General features: G+C 44.3%; 1 protein-coding gene across 1 annotated transcript; it reads left to right on the forward strand.

Annotated features, from left to right (window-relative positions):
* The first annotated feature begins 20723 nt into the window (after positions 1-20723).
* Positions 20724-21844, forward strand: LOC109783180 (uncharacterized). The gene is made up of 3 exons (XM_020341782.4): positions 20724-21073; positions 21183-21367; positions 21483-21844. Exons 1-3 carry the CDS (start codon positions 20969-20971, stop codon positions 21661-21663), a joined length of 471 nt encoding a protein of 156 aa, XP_020197371.1. The 5' UTR covers positions 20724-20968; the 3' UTR covers positions 21664-21844.
* The last annotated feature ends 2002 nt before the right edge of the window (positions 21845-23846 follow it).

The raw sequence follows: 23846 nt of genomic DNA on the forward strand, positions 1-23846 counted from the left end.
GATGCAGAATTTCAGGGATGCGTTAGTCGACTGTGAGCTCGAGGACATGGGCTTTGTTGGTGAGCAGTTTACATGGCGAAGGCGCAGATTGAGGGAACGTTTGGACAGAGCAGTATGCAATGGATCTTTCCTTGGATTGTTTCCCGCTGCTGTAGTCACAAATGCACCCCATACAAAATCAGATCACAGGCCGGTGGTGATTGACTTGGAAGGTGCAGCAGGCATGGACCAGCAGACTAACTTGAGACCAAAACAGTTTGAAGCTCGTTGGTTGCAAGAGGAGGAGATGTTGCAAAGGGTCACAGAGGCCTGGGAGAGGACATGCATATCTGAATGCTTGGCAAGTCGAACTGCGGCAGTCCATCAGGACTTGCATAAATGGGATTGGGAAGTCCTGAAGGCACCCCACCGACGCTTGAAGGAACTCAAGGAGGAGCTGGAACAGCTGCGATCGGGGCCAGTCACTGACGAGTCGGCAGATAGGCAGCGTGGTCTACTGATTGAGATTGAAGAAACAATGGAGAAGGAGAAAATTTACTGGGTTCAACGTAGTAGGGCTAATTGGCCGAAGTTTGGAGATAGAAACACTAACTATTTCAACAACTTCGCCTCAGCTCGGAAGAAGAGAAACTATATCCGGAGATTAATGGACGAAAATGGTGGTTGGCAGGAGGATAAGGAGGCGATGAAAAACCTCATAGAGAATTATTTTCAAAACCTCTTCACTTCAGAGGTCGATGTATTGAATTTGGATGTAATCAATAAAGTGACTCCGCATGTTACTCCTTACATGAATGAAGCACTATTGGCGCCTTACACTGAATAAGAAGTGAAACGTGCTCTATTCAGCATAGGTGACCTAAAGGCGCCAGGTCCCGACGGTTTACAAGCGATTTTTTACAAAAAAAATTGACACCTTTTGGGAGGTGATCTGGTGAAGGAAGTTTTGGAAGCGGTGAACACTGGAATCATCCCGGAAGGGTGGAATACCACTACTATTGTTTTGATACCGAAAGTTGATGTTCCAGAGAATGTTTCTCAATTCAGGTCTATAAGTCTTTGCAATGTTGTTTATAAGGTGATATCAAAGATTCTTGCGGCACGTTTAAAGGTGTTCCTGCCTGACATCATTAGTGAGACACAAAGTGCTTTCGTTCCTGGTCGGATCATAACAGATAATGTGGTTTTTGCTTATGAGTGTCTCCATACGATGAAAAAGAAGAAGAAGGGGAAAGTAGGTAATTGTGCGGTAAAACTCGATATGCACAAGGCCTACGACAGGGTCGAATGGATTTTCCTGAAGGCGATTCTGAGCAGACTGGGTTTTGATGAGAGATGGATTGATCTCATTATGGCATGTGTAACCTCTGTGGAGTACAAAGTACGGTTTAACTCAAATGAGACTGCACTGTTTCATCCCACGAGAGGCTTAAGACAAGGGGACCCCTTGTCCCCCTATCTCTTTCTATTATGTGCGAAAGGGCTCTCAAATTTAATAGCTTTTGAGGAGGCAGCGGGTAATCTCAAGGGGGTCCAAGTGTGTCGTGATTCTCCTACAATCTCCCACTTACTCTTTGCTGACGACTTTTTGATCCTCATGAGAGCAGATATGGAGAATGCTAACACTTTAAAGAGGATCTTGGACGACTACTGTTCGGCCTCTGGACAGATGGTGAGTGCTGCAAAGTCATCGATTTACTTCAGCCCCAATACAGATGTGGAAAGGAAAGTGGAGGTATGCCAGATACTAAACATTATGACTGAATATTTTTCTGATAAGTATTTGGGCCTTCCTTCTATGATTGGGGTGGATCGGGTTGACTGTTTTAAGCATATAATTGAGAGGATTCAGAAGATGATTAATGGGTGGAAGGAGAGAACACTATCTTACGGAGGTAAGGAAGCATTGATCAAAGCGGTGGCCCAAGCCATCCCGACATATGCGATGAGTGTGTTTAAATTCCAAAGAAAATTTGCAAGGGAATCACTGACGCCATTTCGCATTATTGGTGGGGTGACGGGGAAAACCAAAGGAAAATGCATTGGTTTGCTTGGTGGAAAATGTGCATTCCAAAGGAGAGAGGAGGGATGGGTTTTCGTGACATACACAGTTTTAACTTAGCGCTTCTAGCTAAGCAATGTTGGAGACTCATTGAACACCATGAGTCACTATGTGCAAGGGTCATGCGTGCTAAATATTACCCTAGTGGTGAATTACTAAACTGCAGCTTGAAGAAAGGTTCTTCGTTCGTATGGCAGAGTATATGGGCAGGAGTTCAGACTTTTAAGAAAGGGAGTATTTGGAGGGTGGGGAACGGTCTGAAGATAAACATATGGGAGGACTGTTGGGTGCCGAACAGTTCATCCAGGAAAATCATCACTCCACGCGGAAACAGAATGTTAGCCAGAGTTTATGAGCTCATTAACCCAGTATCCGGAGAGTGGGATGAAGATCTTATTAGAGAAAACTTCTGGCCTATTGACGCTGATCGTATATTGCAAATTCCCTTGCATCATGATGATACAGAAGATTACGTGGCGTGGCACTTGACGGGGACGGGAGTCTTTAGCGTGCGTTCTGCATACTACAAACAATGGGAAGATTTGTATGCCAATACTGAACCGAGCTCTCTCTCGAGTGGATCTACGCCGCACCCAATATGGAAGAAGCTGTGGAGCCTCAAAGTGCCAAATAAAGTGAAAAATTTTATATGGCGATCGTTGCATAATGCCATTCCTTGTTTTGGTGTGCTAGCTGATCGGCACATATCTACTTCGGCGCAATGCCCAGTCTGCAAACTGCACGCAGAAGACGTAGCACATGCACTCTTCGGTTGCACGCGGGCCGGAGGAATCTGGTCTATACTTGGCTTACAAGAAAGAGTAGCAGCGGCCGGACCTCCAGGAAAATCGGGAGCAGAGATTCTTGAGGCCCTGTTGTGCGATGAATCGAGCCAGATAAACTACACGGACGTGGTTGAAATACCTGAATTGATCGCTGTTACTAGCTGGCATATTTGGTGGCAAAGAAGGCAAATAGAAAAGGAAGAGGATGTTCAGAATTTAGAGAGATCAAGCCAAGCCATTCTCGCTACGGCACTGAACTTCGTTCGAGCAGCAACACCAAAGGCACCCCTGGCAAAAACTAACAGATGGTCGAGGCCACTAAACGGCCAACTGGTCTCGAATACAGATGCTTCCTTCTTGGATGACCATACTGGCTCGTGTGGGGCTGTAATTAGAGATCACTTAGGTTTCTTCATTGCGGCATCCACAGCTAAACTTGATCATGTGGCGGATGTTGTCACAGCTGAGGCAGCCGCGCTCTTGGAGGGTCTAAAGCTAGCTCGATCTATTGGTGTTCATACCTTCGTAGCTCGGGCGGATAACACCACATTGGTGGAGGCGATGACAAACAATTCTGGACAAGCTATGGTGGCAGGACCATTACTTGAGGAATGTCGTTCTTTGTGTTTAGATTTCGGGAAGGTCTTTTTTCAGCATTGTAATAGAGAATGCAATAATGTTGCTCATAGGCTAGCTTAAAGGAGTCGTGAGGATCAACCGGCTGTGTGGTTGGATGCCCCCCCTAGTTTTATTTCGGTGTTACTTGCGGATGATGTAAGCATTTGTTGAAGTTAATAAAGCTAGCCTGAAGGCCTTTCCGTAAAAAAAAGGTTGCCCCACTGGGAGCTGCTCTCAGCGAATGAACTAGTTCGCTGGAGATTGTTCTCTAGTGACGGACGCTAGATATTAAGGTCCTTTTTTGGCCTATTGTTGTCTTTTATATAAGATGTGGATCAATTATAAAAGTTTCATCAGAAAAGACAAAGAATCCCTACATAGTGAAAAATTACACTAAGGTCTATGGACCAACGAACGATCACTACCACCATGAGAACACCGTTGGTACGCCGCTGTCGCTGTTCCACTACGGAAGTTGGCCCGGCCTTGTCGATGACAACCTGAAAGTCTTCGTGCATGTGACACCAAGGATTAACATGTGCATAATGAATCACTTAGTGGCAGGTACCTCGGGATGCCCACGGATGCACGTCACTCAATCAGTGAAACATTCAGATATCTCAAGGATAGAGTCTGAGAAAGGATAAGAGGTTGGATGGAGAAATTCTTGTTGGCTTCTGAAAAGAAGTATTACTTAAATCGGTGGCGCAGGCCCTCCCGTGTTCTCAAAGGCTTGTTTCAGATTACCTGGTGGCCTTTGTGAGAATTTAACACCTATCATACGTCGGTTTTGATGGCAGCAAGCATGGCAAACGAAAGCCAAGTTGGGTCTCTTAGGATGATATGACGTGTCCACAAATTTGCGAGGCTTAGGGTTTCGAAACCTGAAGATTTTCAATTTGGCACTATTATCACGACGCGCGTGTGGCGTGTACTTCATGAACCCACGTCGCCCAGTGCAAGGATTTTTAAGGCAAAATACTTTTTGTCCTCTTCATTTATGGATGTCGAACTTGGTCCACATCCTTCACAACTTTGGAGGGCAAAGCTAGATGGTCGGGACATTTTGCACCAAGGAATAAGAAGAAGAATCGGAGACGGGGAGACTATGCACATTTGACCTGATAACTGGATCCCTAGGGATTGGATGATAAGGCCACTTGCCCCCGAATGTGCAACCCCTCCGGTGCTCATGTCTCGGTTGATTGATGCTTCAACGGCTTCCTGGAGAGAGGACCTTGTGCACGACACTTTTGTTCCCTATGACGCAGTGGCAATTTTGGGAATTCCCATTTACACACAGCGCATACCTGATTTCTGGGCCTGCTCGGCGGATCATAAGGGCCGGTGTTCAGTACGTTCAACATATAACATGATTCTCAGAACAAAAATACAACCTGAAGAATGGTTGGAAGCACAACAGGGCATCTCCAATGGGCATCAGGACTTGGATGGCTAGTCATCAATTTGGAAGATGAGGGTTCCTTCTAAACTCCTAGCCTTTGCATGGAGATTGACTCATCAATCACTTCCTACAGGTGATTTGCTTCATCACGGTAACATGGCACTTGCAGCTGGAGACATAGCCTACTTGATTGTAGTATGGGCTGGAGCGTTCACTACTAGGAAAATGTTTATAGGTAGACATTTAGCAGTAGCGTTGGTTAGAGACCCCACGCTACTGCTATTTAGCAGTAGCGCCAGACAACACCAGCGCTGCAAGCGCACGTTAGCAGTAGCGCGGGATTTCCCGGCCAGCGCTGCTGTTGATGGGCCACGCTCTCGGCCCCCTGTTGCAGCTTTAGCTATAGCGCTGGGCCTCCTCCCCCGCGCTACCGCTAAGCCCACCTCTGCTTCCTCCCGCGCCGGCCCGCGCTCCCCTCCCCTCTCACTCACTCACACTCACATGCTCACACTCACAGATCGAATCCCTCAATCCCCCGATCCGGCCGCTGCCCCCGCGTCCTACTCCGTCCGCCCTTCTCCGCGCGGGCCCTCTTTCCCCGTCGGCCGCCCTTCCCGGCGCCGGCCCTCCTCCTTGCCGGCCGCCCCCCGCACCTGCCATGCTCCCCCGCCGGTCGCCCCCCCCCCCCCCCCCCCGCGCCGGCCCTCCTCCACGGAGAGGTACTCCTCCCTCCTTCCTCCTCCTCCCTCCCTCCCTAGTTATAGTTATTAGAGAGTAGTTATTTTGAATCCTATATAGTTGAAAAAATGTAGGTTCTTAGAATAATGTAGGTTATGATCGAACCCTAGCTAGGACAGATTAGGTATGAACCCTAGTTAATTCGCATGAACCCTAGCTTTCAAATTTAGCTAGGTTTTAAAGTTAGGACAGAAATTTAGCTAGGTTTTTAATTAGGTGTAGTTAATAGAATTTAGGTGTTTTAGGTGTAGTTAACAGAATTTTAGGTGTTTTAGTTGTTTTAGGTGTAGTTAACAGAATTCTAGGTATTTTTTCAGTTGAAGCAATTGTTGTTATTTTTTTAGTTAAAGCAATTTTTCCTGTTATATGCAAATTTGCAGTGGACATGTCATATTTCACATTTTGGACATGTCATATTATTTCGAGTGGCCTATGTTTTGCCAGAAATGTCGAGTCGTTTACGTTCTGGCAAATTTCAGGCGCTCGATATGTCCTGGTTTTAGCAAAGGTCATGCCGAATTTTGCTAAGTGTTTATTAATTTTGTTTTCATAATCAAGCATTTTGTTCTTGACGTTGACGATGGCTATCCCGCATCCTCGTCGTCGACTCGGCGGAGGACTCCTGCTTGAGCCAAGGGGCCATGTCCGGGACTGGGCTCCGTTGGGCTGGTACTGGGTTGTGCTACCTTCTGGTGAGCGCAGCTTAGTGAGGAGCCAGCCCGTCGTCGACCCGTAGCTTCTTCGGCGGCGGTCACGTGGGCCTGCATCGGTGCAGAGGCTTGAGTCCCCCGCGCAGGTGGTACAGCATCATGTCACGGAGGAGGACGCGCACGTCCTGCGCTACATGGTTGCGTTGGCAGACGGCAGTTCTCCAATACCTGGCAGATTCTTTGGGATCTCAGCGGAGCTATGATCCTGTGATGGTTCCTTCTCTTTGGGTGTCCACCGCGGCCCACTGAACCCAGAGGAGCTATTATTCGAGATGTATTAGTGATATTATATGATGATCTTTGCTACAAACTACTATATATGTATTCGATGATGGATTATTAATTACCTATTAGTTATTTGCTTATTGAATGCAAAAGATGAGCGCGGTTTGTGCTACAAACTACTATATATGTATTCGATGATAGATTATATGATGATCTTTGCTACAAACTAGGTTCAATGATGATCTTTGCTATAAACTACTACAAACTACAAATTTTAGGTGTTTTAGTTGTTATATGATGATCTTTGCTACAAACTACTATATATGTATTCGATGATGGATTATTAATTACCTATTAGGAAATGTCTGACGACGAAAGGGAATTTGCTATGTGCGAGTACTGCGAAGATGAGCGCGGTCTGTGCGACAGGCCTCACCTGGTAGAAGGTCGACGCTTCAGCATCAAGCTCCAAGAGACCTTCGATGTTGAAACGGTACGCAACGACGATAAGTGTTTTTTGTTATTTTTTGCACGACTTCTCTGCTTCTTCAACGTGTAATTTCTGTCTTTTACAATTCGACTAGCTTATCCCATGCCATGCAAGACGCTATGTTTTGGAGAAGATGGGTTTTGAAGATCATGAAAGCATGGAGACAAAGATAATTCAACTAAGGACCCATCATGGTTATGATTTTGCTGTAAATCTATACAATTCTGTGAACTCATCCAATTTTGGTTGCCTGAATTGGGAAGCCCTTTGCAAGGCGTATGATTTTCATGAGGGTATGCTTCTCACCTTCGATCTTGGTGATCCTGACATCGACGAAAAGAATATGACCATTTGGGTCCGTGTTGACACGCTTCCAGTTCTACTGCTGTGTGAGTTTCTCAAACATATTTATTAAGTAATTTATATTGTTTATTTTAAAATATTTGACAGCTTATTTCTATTGATAACTTATTTTCATTCTTCAAAAAATGTACGAAAAATGGTAGATAGAACCTACTACTACAATGATGAAGCACAATTAACTTATAAGGAGAAAGATGGTCTTATCGCATTTTTTACTGATCTTGAGAATTACAATAGCTATTACCAAACTCCTTCACATTATGGTCAATACGTGCCACTAGTGCACGTGTTGAACTACGGTAACATCAATGGAGATAGCATGGTAAGATTTTCTACTATTACGACATCCGTGCATCTTTTGCATAAATTCTTCTAAAACTAAAGTACATTTCTAACTACAAAGTTATTACTATGTTTTTGAACAGAAAATCCCGATGGATTGTGTGCCTCATCTGATGTTGCCAAGAGGTCGCGTTGATGTTATGAGTTTACGGCCACCACGGCCAGGTCAGCCGCAGTATCCACATCACTCCTGTCCATACCGGATTTCTAAAAGCGAGGAAGCCATGATAATAAATGATTTCAAAAATGTTTCGACCATCGTAGAGAGCTACTTGGAAGCAACATTGTGCGTAGGCCAAGACTTGGAGACAGGATGATCTCCGTTCTTTATTATGGAGAGTCAATTTTCCTTAATGGAGAGTCAATCCCTATCTTGTTTTATGATATTTTACCTAAGAGAGAGTAGAGTAGGTCCTATGAGAAGAGTAGGTCGTAGCTAGAATGTGTTATTATGTGCTACAATGTGTTAGAGTTGATGATGAGGAGTTGTGATTATGACTAGTGACCAACTTGTTATATGATGTTTCATTGACGAACATTGTTTGGTGGTGATGACAAGTGGTAATGAATATGCTATTTAAACAGACTAGTTCATGATGAGTTGTTATTGTATAAAAGATATATCTGTTTAAACATGTACAGCGCCAAAATACGAAAAAAAACATAAATTTTAGCAGTGCCGCGGGCCAAAATATTACCAGCAGCGCTCATTTACCAGTAGCGCTTTTCAGTGCCGCGCTACTAGTATCTGAACTTACCAGTAGCGCTGGCCTAAACAAGCGCTACTGCTACAAAATAGCTGAAGCGCCGTAGCAGTAGCGCTGACGCCCACGCTACTGGTAGCTCAAAAACCAGCGCTACTGATAAGGTTTTCCCTAGTAGTGATTTGGGCCCTTTGTGACAAGCAAATGGACAAGCATATGTGTCAAAATTCTGAACCCAGTGACAAGGAGTGGGTCTCTGCCATGAATGATTCACTTTCGCACGAGGAATTTACAAAAATGATCGTGACTCCTTGTGCGATATGGATCTCCCAAAGGAAAGCGATCCACAAGGATATATTCCAGAGTCCATTATCTACCCATGGATTTATTTTATCTTTCCTGTCAGATATTCAAATTTTGCAGAAGCATACGGTAACCAGACAGCCAGCTCAAGTACCAGGCCAAGCCGGACCCCTCCGTCGACAAATTATGTGAAAATCAATGTTGATACAGTAGTGTCACGGCATGGCGATTTTGGTGCTGTGGGAGCAATCTGCAGCGACCAGAGGGTGCTTTGATGGGCGCATCTACTCTTTACTTCTTGCATGTGGTTGACCCTCCTACACTCGAGGCTCTAGCAATTAGGGAAGCTTTGGTCCTTGTTAAGGAAATTTATGCTCATCGGATTTTTGTCTCATCGGACCACAAATTAATTGTGGAAGAAATCAAGAGCGGGAGTGCAGCTACTTATGGAGCAGTGATTACCGAAATCAATGATCGTTCTTACATTTTGTTTCTAGTATATTTAGTCACGAATTTAGAACTTCAAATGTTGAGGCTCGCAATCTAGCAAAGCCAGGTCTTACATTAGGGGTTTGTCTCCATGTTTGGTTAGGCCAGTCCTGAGATCTTCTTTTCGTCCTGTAAACGTTGTGACGACTTAATAAAGCTTGCGAGTTTGTTTTAAAAAAATGTCAAAAGTAGTCTCTGTGCACCCATATTGTTTTTGTATTTAATTTTGCTATGCATTATGAAGTAATTTCGCAACACAAACACTATATGTGGATCTACCATATTACAAATTTTTAGCACCAAACTCAATATGTAGTTTGATAAACAAAAAAAAAACAAATTTAACATCAATAGTGATAATGGGCAAAAATCCTAAACCGGTTTGAACATGCTAATATGCATATTTTTTCTTTTTCTTTTGCATGATTTATTTTTCTATGTAGTTATGCACAACATAGACAAATGTATGCTCTACAAACATCTCCAAAGATATTTTTATATTATACGTTGCATAACTTCTTGGTACCATATTTATTGATCTTTCATAAAATGGTGCGAGCATCTATAAGCTTCATAATTTATCCACAAAGAGAAATGCAACTTGTCACACTATACCATTTTAATTTAACATAACACAAGTATGTTTTAAGAGAAATTAAAATTGTGCAACAGACAAAACCATAATTGATACTCCCTCCGTCCCAAAATAAGTGACGTTGATTTAGTATGAACTTTAGTACTAAATCAACGACACTTATTTTGGGACGGAGGGAGTATTTAACAACTTAGTTGTGTGTTAACTATTTCAAATCAATTAATATCCAATTTTAATATGTATTATATATTAAGTGTGTTAGACCAAAGAAATTATAATGAAATAAAACAATAGAAATGGCATAGACATGACAATCTTAATTTACGAGACATAATCATGCCAAGTGATGTTCAGTGATACATTCAAACGTAACAGATAACATCATTCATCAACAAGGACATGAGTATTCATGAGTAGAAGCATTAGGGCTGGGTACCTTTGAGAACCCTGCAGGACCTGAGGTAGCAGCCTCATCAGCGAACGGGGCAGATTGCCAGTGGGTGGTAAAACCCGCTCGTCTGGGACAGATCTGCAGCAAAACAGAACCATCAGTGGCTATCAACAAGGAAGGGGGAGATGCTGATTCTCGAAGGTGGGGTTGGAAGGGAAGGGGGCTTACATTGTTGCAGATTCAGATCCACGAGAGGCCACAAGCATCCACTGGTGCTTTGGATCGGCCATCTTATCCCTGAAGAAGGGAAGCCAGGAAAGACGTCAGAAATCAAGAGATCCAGTGAGAGGAACACTGCAGAAATGGATCTGCATCGATGGAACAAACCTGGAGGTGTCGGTGCGGTCAACTCCTGTCGAACCCCCGGTCTCTCCTCCGATCACCATTGATGACGGTGACACCTGTTTGGAGGGAGAAGAGAGAATGCGCTTGAGAAAAAACCCACGGATCCAAACTGAAGGAAATATGCCCTAGAGGCAATAATAAAGTTGTTATTTATATTTCCTTATATCATGATAAATGTTTATTATTCATGCTAGAATTGTATTAACCGGAAACTTAGTACATGTGTGAATACATAGACAAACAGAGTGTCACTAGTATGCCTCTACTTGACTAGCTCGTTAATCAAAGATGGTTAAGTTTCCTAGCCATAGACATGAGGTGTCATTTGATGAACGGGATCACATCCATAGAGAATGATGTGATTGACTTGACCCATGCGTTAGCTTAGCACTATGATCGTTTAGTTTATTGCTATTGCTTTCTTCATAACTTATACATGTTCCTATGACTATGAGATTATGCAACTCCCGAATACCGGAGAAACACTTAGTGTGCTATCAAACGTCACAACGTAACTGGGTGATTATAAAGATGCTCTACAGGTGTCTCCGATGGTGTTTGTTGAGTTGGCATAGATCGAGATTAGGATTTGTCACTCCGATTGTCGGAGAGGTATCTCTGGGCCCTCTTGGTAATACACATCACTATAAGCCTTGCAAGCAATGTGACTAATGAGTTAGTTGCGGGATGATGCATTATGGAACGAGTAAAGAGACTTTCCGGTAGCGAGATTGAACTAGGTATGATGATACCGACGATCGAATCTCGGGCAAGTAACATACCGATGACAAAGGGAACAACGTATGTTGTTATGCGGTTTGACCGATAAAGATCTTCATAGAATATGTAGGAACCAATATGAGCATCCAGGTTCCACTGTTGGTTATTGACCGGAGATGAGTCTCGGTCATGTCTACATAGTTCTCGAACCCGTAGGGTCCGCACGCTTAACGTTCGATGACGATCGGTATTATGAGTTTATGTGTTTTGATGTACCGAAGGTAGTTCGGAGTCCCGGATGTGATCACGGACATGACGAGGAGTCTCGAAATGGTCGAGACATGAAGATTGATATATTGGAGGGTTATGTTTGGACACCGAAATGGTTTCGGATGAGTACGTGCATTTACCGGAGTACCGGGGGGTTACCGGAACCCCCCGGGGAGTTAATGGGCCTCGATGGCCATGAGGAAGAGAGGAGGAGGCGGCCAAGTGGTGGCCCCTCCCAAGCCCAATCCGAATTGGGGAGGGGGGCCGGCCCCCCTTTCCTTCCTCTCCCTCTTCCCTTCCTTCCCCTCCTAGTTGGACTAGGAAAAGGGGGAAACCTACTCCTAGTAGGAGTAGGAATCCCCCTTGGGGCGCGCCATAGGAGGCCGACCCTCCCCCTCCTCCACTCCTTTATATACGGGGGAGGGGGGCACCCCATAGACACACAAGTTGATCTTAGCCGTCTGCGGTGCCCCCCTCCACATATTTCCACCTCGGTCATATCGTTGTAGAGCTTAGGCGAAGCCCTGCGTCGGTAACTTCATCATCACCGTCAACACGTCATCGTGACAAAACTCTCCCTCGACCTCAGCTGGATCTAGAAGTTCGAGGGACGTCACCAAGCTGAACGTGTGCAGATCACAGAGGTGCCGTGCGTTCGGTACTTGATCGGTTGGACTGCGAAGACGTTCGACTCTATCAACCGCGTTACTTAACGCTTCCGCTTTCGGTCTACGAGGGTACGTGGACACACTCTCCCCGCTCGTTGCTATGCATCTCCTAGATAGATCTTGCATGATCGTAGGATTTTTTTGAAATACCGCGTTCCCCGCCAGTGGCATCCGAGTCAGGTCTATGCGTAGATGTTATATGCACGAGTAGAACACATAGAGTTGTGGGCGATAATAGTCATACTGCTTACCAGCATATCATACTTTGATTCAGCGGTATTGTTGGATGAAGCGCCTCAGACCGACATTACGCGTACGCTTATGTGAGACTGGTTCTACCGACGTGCTTCGCACACAGGTGACTAGTGGGTGTCTGTTTCTCCAACTTTAGTTGAATCGAGTGTGACTACGCCCGGTCCTTGTTGAAGGTTAAAACAACAAACTTGACGAAAAATCTTTGTGGTTTTGATGCGTAGGTAAGAACGGTTCTTGCTAAGCCCGTAGCAGCCACGTAAAACTTGCAACAACAAAGTATAGGACGTCTAACTTGTTTTTGCAGGGCATGTTGTGATGTGATATGGTCAAGACGTGATTATGTAAATTGTTGTATGAGATGATCATGTTTTGTAACACAGTTATCGGCAACTGGCAGGAGCCATATGGTTGTCGCTTTATTGTATGAGATGCAATCGCCATGTAATTGCTTTACTTTATCACTAAGCGGTAGCGATAGTCGTAGAAGCAATAGTTGGCGAGACGACAACGATGCTCCGATGGAGATCAATGTGTCAAACCGGTGACGATGGTGATCATGACGGTGCTTTGGAGATGGAGATCAAAGGCACAAGATGATGATGGCCATATCATATCACTTATTTGATTGCATGCTATGTTTATCTTTTTATGCATCTTATTTTGCTTAGTACGGTGGTAGCATTATAAGATGATCTCTCACTAAATTTCAAGGTATAAGTGTTCTCCCTGAGTATGCACCGTTGCTACAGTTCGTCATGCTGAGACACCACGTGATGATCGGGTGTGATAAGCTCAACGTTCACATACAACGGGTGCAAGCCAGTTTTGCACACACATAATACTCGGGTTAAACTTGACGAGCCTAGCATATGCAGATATGGCCTCGGAACACTGAGACCGAAAGGTGACACAATAGAAACTCTTAAGCCTCCCTGCCATATCATAACCTATTTTCTCAACAACATTTTCAATCATAATAGGTGACCAGGTGACCTTTTCTAGATGATCATAGCAAATGACACGGCCATTTACATAGAACGGCTCCTGCCATGCCCAAGAAAAAATCCACCATGGTTGATCTCCACGGAGAAATTGGTGCTTTAACGACCTGATACACCAACACATGTACAACATGCATCACAATCGATCAGAGCTTGAATTTGTTTAACTCTCTAAAACCCTAAGCCCCAATTCCCTTAACCCCCAAATCTTGTGTCAAAACCCTAGAATAATCAGTCCAACCTAGCAACTAGAACACATCTAGTATGACAATGCGGCCCTAAAAGGAGGTTTTTTGGAGATCAAAACGCAAAAAAACTCGGATCCCAAGGGCGGATACCTACTCTTGACAGGGGGTGGCGCCCCTTCCATGTGACGAACAAGGGCCATCTCCGACGCCTCCCAGGAGAAGAACACACGAGGCGGCGGCGCCTCTGCAACCGCGGAGGAGCTCAGTGCCTCAACTTGCCTCTACCGTGGATGATCGCCAGGGCGGCGTCGCCTATGTAGCCGCTCCCCTGTTTCCAATCGAAGATGAAGAGGTGACGTGAGTGAAGGAAAGATGAATGGGTGGATTCGGTGATGGCCAGGGGGCCTTACGCAAATGTCCACAGCGGCGCCTCCGGGGTTCGCCACCTAGCATGGACGAGCGGTCAATAGGTGGTCAACCACGCCGTACCCACCGCGTGCGTGCTACAGTGACCGTATTTTCACGTCATTGTATCCAGTGACCGTATTGAACGTATTTCAGAGTTCAGTAATTGTATCGTGCTTCCGTTGCAACTATCCTGACCATGAGCGTATTTATCTCTTGGATTGGACATGGACGTGTACGTGCGCGAGGTGGCGTGCCGGACGAGCTCGTTGTTACCATGTGTGTGGCGGTCATGTAGAGTAGAGAGAGGATTGTGCTCGTCGTTATCACGTGCAGTGCGGGCACGTTCCGTTAGGTGTTGCGGCACTAGGCTCTTGCTCGCTGGGTGGTTGGTCTTCTTTGTTGGACGACTGACACAGTTGCAGTGCAGGCGCATCGTCCACCGCTCGATGAAATGACTACAAGAGATAATAGAGATCGAGATACCGAACTAGAAGAAAAGAGAAATATAGGAGAGAGAAATGCCACGTGGACAAGGACCCTGCCAAAACCATTGTTTGGTTGGATCGATGGACGCAACATGTGCAGAGTTGAACAAGGTGCAAGTTGTGCGGTTTTCAGGTTGCCATGTCACGTAGATGAACAAAACAGACAACACATTTATGCACCAGAATGCAGATATATACTACTATATCATAGTCATGCATACTCATGCGATGTGTATATTTTTTTATTAGGATTTTGGTGGAACAATCACACCTGCTGCATGCAGCAAAGGGAGGGATAGCCAACTTGCAATCAATCTTGCACCGGAATCCCGTCCAAGTTCCAACTATCGTTCCACCAACGCTGAATAACTCTTGTGGAAACACAAGAAGGTTCTGAAATCCTTTGGTACGTGTAATATCATCAGTTAACTGAAAACAACAACACTTCCTCAAGTTGAGGTTTAACATGGTGCGGGCCCTCCTAGAGATACTCTGGACCTGCTGGCATCGCATTGCACGTAAAGATCTGATAAATTACAGTCAACGCTGACGCCAAGGATTAACAAGCACTCCTCAACCGGATCTAGAAAAATACCCACACGTCACGAGATGATGACCATCACATTCATATTCACAGATACTCCCTCCGTTTAAAAAAGCTTTTCCTAGTACTAGATACATCTATTTAAGGAACAATTTTTTTTAAACGAATGGAGTAGGTACGGGACAGCAAAATCAAAATCATATAACTAGTGCCAAACATGCCTCCTCAACTGAATAAGACATCAACCGGTGTTCAACTCACAACCTTGCAGTCAACCTCTTGTAGTAACATATTCACAAACATGTACTGTACTGTACATCACATGGACCCTCCCCTATTTATCTCTTCAACTCCTCCTTGCTCAAGAGGAAAATGGTGCTTACTTCTCCGGGGTCAGCAAAATGTCGTCCAAGCGACCCCGCTGGCCACGTTGACACACACACACACACACACCTTAACAGGCGGCCGCCAGGAGTAGCTCATGGTCATCGTGGGTGCCCGTGTAGTGCACACCAACCATGCTCGGCCTCATCAAGAACATAACAGAACAGATGGAGTAAAAAAATCACGATTGGGAACCCTAATTCAGAAAGAAAAACGTCTCCAATCGGCGAGCCGGCCGAAAATTCGGCCGGACGCGTCGCACTGGTTGTGGGCCTGTGGCCCTCCACTAGTAGAAAAAGGGGCTTTTGGCCCGGTTGGTAAGGCCCTTTAGTCCCGGTTTTGACTAAAGGGTCGTTACTAATGCCTCTCCCCTTTAGCCCCGGTTCTTACACGAACCGGGACTAAAGAAAATTTTATGATTTTTTTTTAAAAAAAATTTTGATTTTTTTTTTATTTTCAAATTTCTGAATTATTTTAACCTCTAGTCTCTAATCATCACCCCTCATCACTGCTCAATTTATCCTCTAATCACCCCTCATCATTCCAAATCATCTAACTTCTCGAACGGTCACCCATTCTCCCACTCCCCCAGCCTGAGCATGCTTAACTTCCGGGTTCTATTCTTCCTCGTTTTCAAGTCTGCACTTGTTGTTTTCCTGACAATAGTAAGATGTCAATCCTATTAACCCTCAGGAGTTTAGCTTGAGCATGAAGTGACACATTTCACTGTTTGAGTTTGAAACTATTGTTTTAAAAAACAATAATTATTTAATAACACTAATATTTCTTGAATAATTAGTTTGACCACAGTTTTGACCAGATTTGACCAAAATTCAAAAAAACTGAAATAATTATTTAGTAAAACTAATATTCTAGAATAATTAGTTTGACCACAGTTTGACCAGATTTGACCACAGTTTCACCAGATTTGACCACAGTTTCACCAGATTTGACCACACTTTTTCCAAAAAAAAAAATTGAAACTATATTTTTTTTCTGTTACTAGTAAGTTTGAATTTTTTTGAATTTTTTTGCCTCTAGATCTTGAAAGCCCCGTAACTTTTTTTCTGTTATGTTTTTGAGGATTTTGAAAATGTTTAATGGGGTTCCCCCGGTTAAAATCGGATGTAACTTTTCGGGTAGATGATTTTTCATATAAAAAACTTTTTAATCCGAGTTCGTATGCAAAAGTTATGCCCATTTTACAAATTCCAGAGAGATTTTGCAAATAAAATCGAAATTCATATTTGTAAATTTTCCCAACAACTAGACCACATATCACATGGGAAACTTATTTTATTTTATTTTTTTGACATTTCCATCATTTTCTTTTGTTTTTTCTAAAACTGAAAAGGCGGTCCAGGGGGGTAGAGTTTGAAAATGGGACCTTTAGTACCGGTTCGTGCCACGAACCGGTACTAATGCCACAAAGCCCATTAGTCCCGGTTGGTGCCACCAACCGGGACTAATGGGCATCGCACCCTTTAGTCCCGGTTCGTGGCACCAACCGGGACTAAAGGGCCCAGGTGAACCGGGACTAATGCCTTAGCCGCACGAACCGGGACCAATGCTCACATTAGTCCCGGTTCGTGACTGAACCGGGACTAATGTGAATACTACCCTGTGACCAAAGCCCTGTTTTCTACTAGTGCTCGTACAATACGACCCCGCTAGTTCCTTTTTCCTTCCCTTATCTCTACACGTTCTCGACCATCCGTTGTCTTCCTCCTCAATCATGTCTCTCCTGCAGCTACAACGGCCACCAACGCCGCCCTGCCGCCGGCGCCTCAGCAAAATCCTGTCGGTGTTATGTATTTTTTGTAACTGGTATCGAGGAAGCTACTACTGGCGTTCGTTTTTGTTGCGGACAGGCGACAGCGAGCATGGCCGGCGACAACATCGCCTGATTTTTGCTACAACAGAGTCATTCAAAGTGTGCCCAACGGGCGACGTGCTACAATTTGCTGCAACCGGCAGCAGGAAAGCTACAACCGGTGCCCAGATTTGCTTCCACCAGCGACCACAACGTGTGGCCGTAGGCGAAGTGCTACAAAGCTTGACACCCTCGCGGGCGACGCTATAAAATGTTGCAACTGGCAAAACAAAAAGCTAGAACGGGAGTTCACGTTTGCTGGAAGCATTTTTCATTTTGCTTCAACCGACCATCAGAGCTCTGATTTTGTTGCAACCGACCACCTGCAAAGCTTCCACCAGTGAGTTTTTTTTGCTTCGATGATGACAGATGGAAGTGGCGACCAGGGAGACGACGGCGATGTGACCGGCATGCACCCGGCAGTGAGGGTCGGCGAGGGCGTCCGCCACGCACCTGGTGTTGCAACCGTGGGGCGGCGAGCTGCAACCGCTGCCGGCCGGTGCTACATCGGTGTGATGTCGGAGCGGCGACCTGTCATGGCGAGGAGCTGCAAAAAAACACGATGGCCGACGATGAGGGATGCGAACGGCGGGGACGAGGTTGCAAGCGGAGCGCGGTCAGGCTGGTGGCGCTCATTGTCGGGTACGGGGGTGGCGCTCTCCTTCTCTCTCCTTTTCTCCTTGCGGGAGGTTGATGATGGGTGCGGGGGAGGACACGGGAGAGACCTAACGGCTGTGCGCGCATAGACTGGACGGATCTGGGCTGACCGGCCCAAAATTCGGCCGGCGCGCTGGCGCAAGAGAGTGTTGCCCATTCAGATAATCATCACATTTTGGTGTTTTTTCAAGGACCATCATCATTGTGCTGATAGTTTTCAAAAAACGTTGATAGATCACTAAACATGTGTTGATGCTGGATCCGACGGATGGGGCCCGCCATGAGTGCTGATTTGGCAACAAACCTTTGACAACGCCGGCCATGGAGGAGGGAAGGGAGGGGGCGACGTGGAGGGAAAGTGGGCAGGGTGTGTCCCCGACGGGCGGGCCAGGGAAGGACAAGGGCGCGCGTCCCGCCCGTCCGCCCGCTATCCGTTTCGACGCAAGTATGGCCAAAATTTAGGTCGGAAATGGATCGAAAGCGAACCGAAAGGAGACATTTGTCTGTTTGCTCCCACGCATTGGGTCGTGTTTTATGTCCATTTACCCCCAAATGGACGCGGCCGAACCATTTGGGGTTGTGCGTTGGAGTTGCCCTAACAAAACCGGCCTAAACTAGTATACATACATGTCATTTCAGTCTAAAAGAAAAGGAAACTAATTTGCACCAAATCAGCATATAAACGTCATACTCGGCATTCAGGGGCATTACTTACATTTGGCAACTCCTATAGTTCCTACAGCTATCCAGCAGCAAGGTAAACAAACAATAAGCTTCTGATTCTCAGGAAACCTTAGCCACAACTAATTTTCAGGAATCCAGAGCTAAAGTGATTCTTAGGAATCTGTAGCACTATATCATTGTTTTATTCGTGCTAAGAATGATTGAACATGCAGTTGCTAAGTATGTTCGCATTTGTTGTTTAGTCTAGTTCACCGTTCAGTATTTAGTATCATTCATTCGTATTAATTCTCCATTGCCTCATAGAACATACTCCCTCCGTCTGAAAATATGTCATCAAAATGAATAAAAGGGATGTATCTAGAACTAAAATACGTCTAGATACATCTTTTTTTGTTTTTTTGATGACAAGTATTTTCGAACGGAGGGAGCATTATACAGTGTATATAGTTTGGTAAGTCATTTATTTTTTATTTTATTTAAAGGGAATGGCGTCCCAAACCTGCATGTTCAATTGTGGTCACCAAAAGGCAAGGGGCGGGTTTGGCTGTCCAAGGACTTTAAAGATCAGTGGTAACACGGTTTTTGGCTGACCACACTTATCTTTTTTTCTTAGAAAACCAGCACCTTCTTTGTTTCTCAGTCTTTGAGTTGTTTCATTAAATTGCTTTTGTATCTCATGATAGCAATTTTAATTGTTATTATATATATTTTTTGTTTTTTGTATGGATGTAGGTATATGTGTAGTCTTGTTCAGTGCAACATTCATTTCTTCTTCACTATTTGTGGATGGCTTCAATTTTATATATTTTTAGATTTGAACTTACTTTTTCTAGCTGATAGCATGATAGTAACTTAGCCAATCTAGCTTTTTGTATATGACTATTTCATGAGATAATGTTTTTGTCTGGGAATGGCTGATGCCCCAAACAATTTATGCTTATATCCGCGGTGAATATTTTAATAAAAAGTTTTGTACATTAAGTTTTTAATATGTTTGTATTGTAAGTATTTTCAAAAATATAAACAAAAATAAATAAAATAAACTAAAAAATATGAGCGCCAAGATGCGCCGACCATTTAGGGCGTCCTTGATGCGAGGGCATTATTCATCTCACGAAGACTATGTCTCACTTATACTGAGAATATCTTGCGTCTCGCTGAAGCTTTTTCTTCCCCTGTCATGAAATTGAGCCGGCCCGTTCCAGAATAAAAAATCAATCGCTCGGTGTAGCCTGGTCCAACTTTTTGTTTTTATTTTTATTATCCATTTTTTATTTTTTCCCTTTAGTTTTTCTTTCTTTATTCACTGGTTTTTGGGTTTTATTTGTTATTCACTAGTTTTGTTCCTTTTTTTAGTCTTTCTTTTTTTTTCTATGTTTTTTTGTTTCCTTTTTCTCCCTTTTTTGGTATTTTCTGCTATTTTATTTGTGTTTCTTTGTAAGTTTGTCTTGGTTTTATTATTTTTAATACACCTCTACTTTTCCTCAGTACACAATATAGATTTTTAGTGTACATGTGAAATATTTTTCTGGTACACGTCGAAACATAATGTACATTTTGTATACATGTTTTGAACATTTTATTAATACATGGACAATATTTTTTCAAATACATGTTGAACACTTCTTTATGGTAATCAACATTTTTCTAAAACTATGCGAATATTTCTTATACACGTTTATTATTTGCAATCAATGAAGTCTAGTTTTTCCATACAAATTGTATATTTGCCGTATACAGTAAGAAATTTTTTTATATACTTGTTTACCTTTTTCAAATATACATGATTAATATATTTTTATAGGTATGGAAAAAATTGGCGTTTGCTTAGAAATGAGGGGGCTAAGCTGGGCCGGGTCTTGTGGAAGGAAGGTTGCCTGCCGGGCTGGGCCTCCTCACAAGTTAACGAGCAGAAGCGAACAGAGAGATCGTGTTTGGTCCTCTCAAAAAAAAAAGAGAGATCGTGTTGGGTTTCCTCAGAAAAAAAAAAGAGCAGAGAGAGAGATCGTGTTGGAAACAAATTGGGAAGGGAAGGCGACGAACCCTAACCGCATCAATCTCTTCCCCGGCGGCGCAATCGGAATCGGAGGCGTGCTCGCTTAAGGCTAATATAATCTCCCCCGTCCCTCTCCCTCGTAGGACTTACTGTAGATTAGAAGAAGAAAGACAGGCGAAGCGGCGGAATCAATCGGCGACGGCGACTGCGATGGCGATGGCAGCGGCGTCCCTTGGAAGCGCGGCATCCAGGATCGGCGGGCGCGCGCTCCAGCGGGCAGCGGGGCAAGCCCGGCTTCTCTTCACCAGGGCCAGGGTGCGCCAATTTTTGTTGTTGTTGTTGTTGAAATAAGTTCATGTGTGATCGCAAGATCGTATTTTTCTTCCTCACAATATATATAATGCTCTGCACTGGCTGGCTGCAGACACTCACAGCTGCTGAGCAAAAATACGCCGCCGCTCGACTGTCTAACATCCAACTGAAGAAGGAGCAGCTCTACGATCTCATCGCCGAGTGTGAAAAAAAGTACCCCAAGTCAGCCCCACGCAATGTTAAACTGCTCCAGCAAATCTCTGAGCAAGTCGAATCTAGACGCGGTGACCCCATCTGGTACGCATTTGTAATCAGAAAATCTCTTTGCTCTTGCAGTCGCAACATCCATCTCCCTAACTCTGCTTCTTTTTTTCTTCTGTGCATCAATGATTGTTATGTGTGTGACCTGCAGGCGCTCGTGTCGGCGATGGGCGCTCGCCAACTTTTGCAACGAACTTGCGGGCACACTCTTCCTTGGCACTTTGACCGCAAATGCCATGACTTACTCCTATCAGAAGATGTATCCAAGAGAGGGGAACAATGACCAGAAGATGGACCTGGATGAAGGCCTCAAGAGTGTGTTGCCAAGTTAAACAAACGAGACTTGTATCAACTCAACTATAGCAGTGCTAGCTTGTCCCAATCTTCCAACCTGATGCTACCTCGTTTCTGATTATCTAGTCTGTCTGTACTAGTAGTATAACTCGTGTATGATGTTACTGATTCTGCGTTTCGACTATGCAATGATCTCTGATTATGCTTTGTAAGATCTAATCCTTGGTGGTCTCTGCTCGGCTAGTTTGTATTATTTAACTTGTGCTATAACCTAGTTGTCAAAATTAATGGCAGTATACTTAATAATACCGATGCAACTGCGACGAAATCTGGAGAAGACAAAGTTGGTTTCAGAATATGCCTTGATGGATAAGAATGTCTGCAAGGGTAGTGTAACTCTTCTGAAATAATGATGCCCAACTTTGTTTTGGGTGTTCATACTTATATAGTGTTATAAACGCCAGGCCATTTTCTTTTCCTGCGCTTTTTTGCGTTGATGTACTCCCTCGGTTGCTAAGTATGACGTTTTGCCAGTTCAATTTAAACTGCCTAATGCCACTACCTCCAGATATCTCCCAACCCACTAGCCCCGGCACGGATCCACATGCTCGGGGAGGCGTGAAAGACTAGCGTTGCGCTCAAGCCACAACATCCAAACAACCAGGAGCACAAGACTGCCAAGTCCATTGATTTTTTTTCAAAAAAAGAATAGTATTTATCAAAAATTCCGATAGTACATGAACTAATTCGTAGATTTCACTTCTGTTACCCCGTCAGCCTCGCTTAGGACGAAGAGCTGATATTTTCGGTCCTCTTTGGACCGAAGACCGGACGGAATGGCCCGAAGAGCTTACTTCGGTTATAGCTAGGACGAAGCCTTTTCGTCTTTAGCCAGGCCAAAGAGTGTTTTAGGGCCTGCCTCGTCGTGTAAACGGTCGAACGAAGTTGCATGTCGTTTAACTCCTGAACAAAAAGTCTTCTTCATTTTTGGCATGGGCGAAAAGTCATTTTTTCACTTTCACTGTACTTCCCTGTCCCGCCAACCCGCCCTTAACTAATTTAGAGTCCTGCTCTTTTTTCCTGACAACCATTTTCCACCATATTTATTCCCACCATCATTCGCGCTCAATTTTCCGGCCAATTCTTTCCCACCACCGTTCTCGCTCAATCTTGCTAGGCTTGTTATGGGAGATGCTCCTCCTTGCAACTATGTTCTCAATGGCCGTGAGTACACGATGGGTTACTACCTTGCAGATGGCATCTATCTTACATGGGCCACATTTCTCAAAGACAATCCCGCGTCCTAAAGGTAACAGCAAATCTCACTTTGCAAGGCGAAGAGTTGACAAGTATGTGGAGAGAGCTTGTGGCCCTGCCGAGTATTGGAACCTCAAGGTCCTATGGCAAATAATAACATGTTGTATATCTTGCATGATATGCTCATTGAAGATGAGAGAGACATACCAGAGAACTTTCGGTACATCTCCAGTGGCGATCCTGTTGAGCCGGAGCACGATGCAAACAAGATACAATAATTCCCCGCAGCAAGTCGAAGCATCGAGAACCAGGAAGTTCATACTCAGCTCCAAGATGATCTTGTTGAGCATCAGTGCCATCTCCAATTCTCCATAGCACTTCATAGTATTTTTTTTGAGCTCTGAAGACACTGGGAGAAGCTCCCACTGTTACTTTTTTGAGCCAGTACCAACCCACGCCTCCGCCGCCTTGCTTCCCTCCAAGCCTTCGATCTTAGCCGCACGGTTTGATTCTGCTTCTCTTTCTTGCAGTTTTGACATTTTGTTTGAAGAACAAAGTTCGTATTTTGACATTGGACTATCTGAAAAGTTGGACTGGAGGAGACAGTTTTGAGTAACTTTGTTGTATGTCTGTATGTGATAAAGACATTTTTGGTTCTCCATTATATTTACCGGTTGCTGTAATTTTGCATCTCACAAATTACCCGTAGCACAGTGGACTAAGCAAAGTGTTAATCCGGTACAGATGATCCATGTGGTTTGTCTCTGCACCATGCTTGTCTTTTTTTTTGTTAGAAGGTGTTCTTTTTTGTGTGCAACTTTTGTATATGGGGTTCAGGAATATCATTTGTACTGAATCTTACTGTCAAAATTGGAGATCAGATCCAGCTCCATAATTTTCAGTTTGTAAAATTTACTGTATGAGACAGCCTCTATAATTTTCAGCTCCACAATTTTCAGTTTGT

This window comes from Aegilops tauschii, chromosome 1 (assembly GCF_002575655.3).
Source record: "Aegilops tauschii subsp. strangulata cultivar AL8/78 chromosome 1, Aet v6.0, whole genome shotgun sequence".
In the NCBI taxonomy this organism is placed as follows: domain Eukaryota; kingdom Viridiplantae; phylum Streptophyta; class Magnoliopsida; order Poales; family Poaceae; genus Aegilops; species Aegilops tauschii.

What these genes read in the sequence shown, in the direction of transcription:
- LOC109783180 (XM_020341782.4), top strand. Translation starts at nt 20,969, where the DNA reads ATGGCGATGGCAGCGGCGTCCCTTGGAAGCGCGGCATCCAGGATCGGC. An exon ending in TTCTCTTCACCAGGGCCAGG is followed by an intron (nt 21,074 to 21,182) that starts GTGCGCCAATTT and finishes GGCTGGCTGCAG; the next exon opens with ACACTCACAGCTGCTGAGCA. An exon ending in AGACGCGGTGACCCCATCTG is followed by an intron (nt 21,368 to 21,482) that starts GTACGCATTTGT and finishes TGTGACCTGCAG; the next exon opens with GCGCTCGTGTCGGCGATGGG.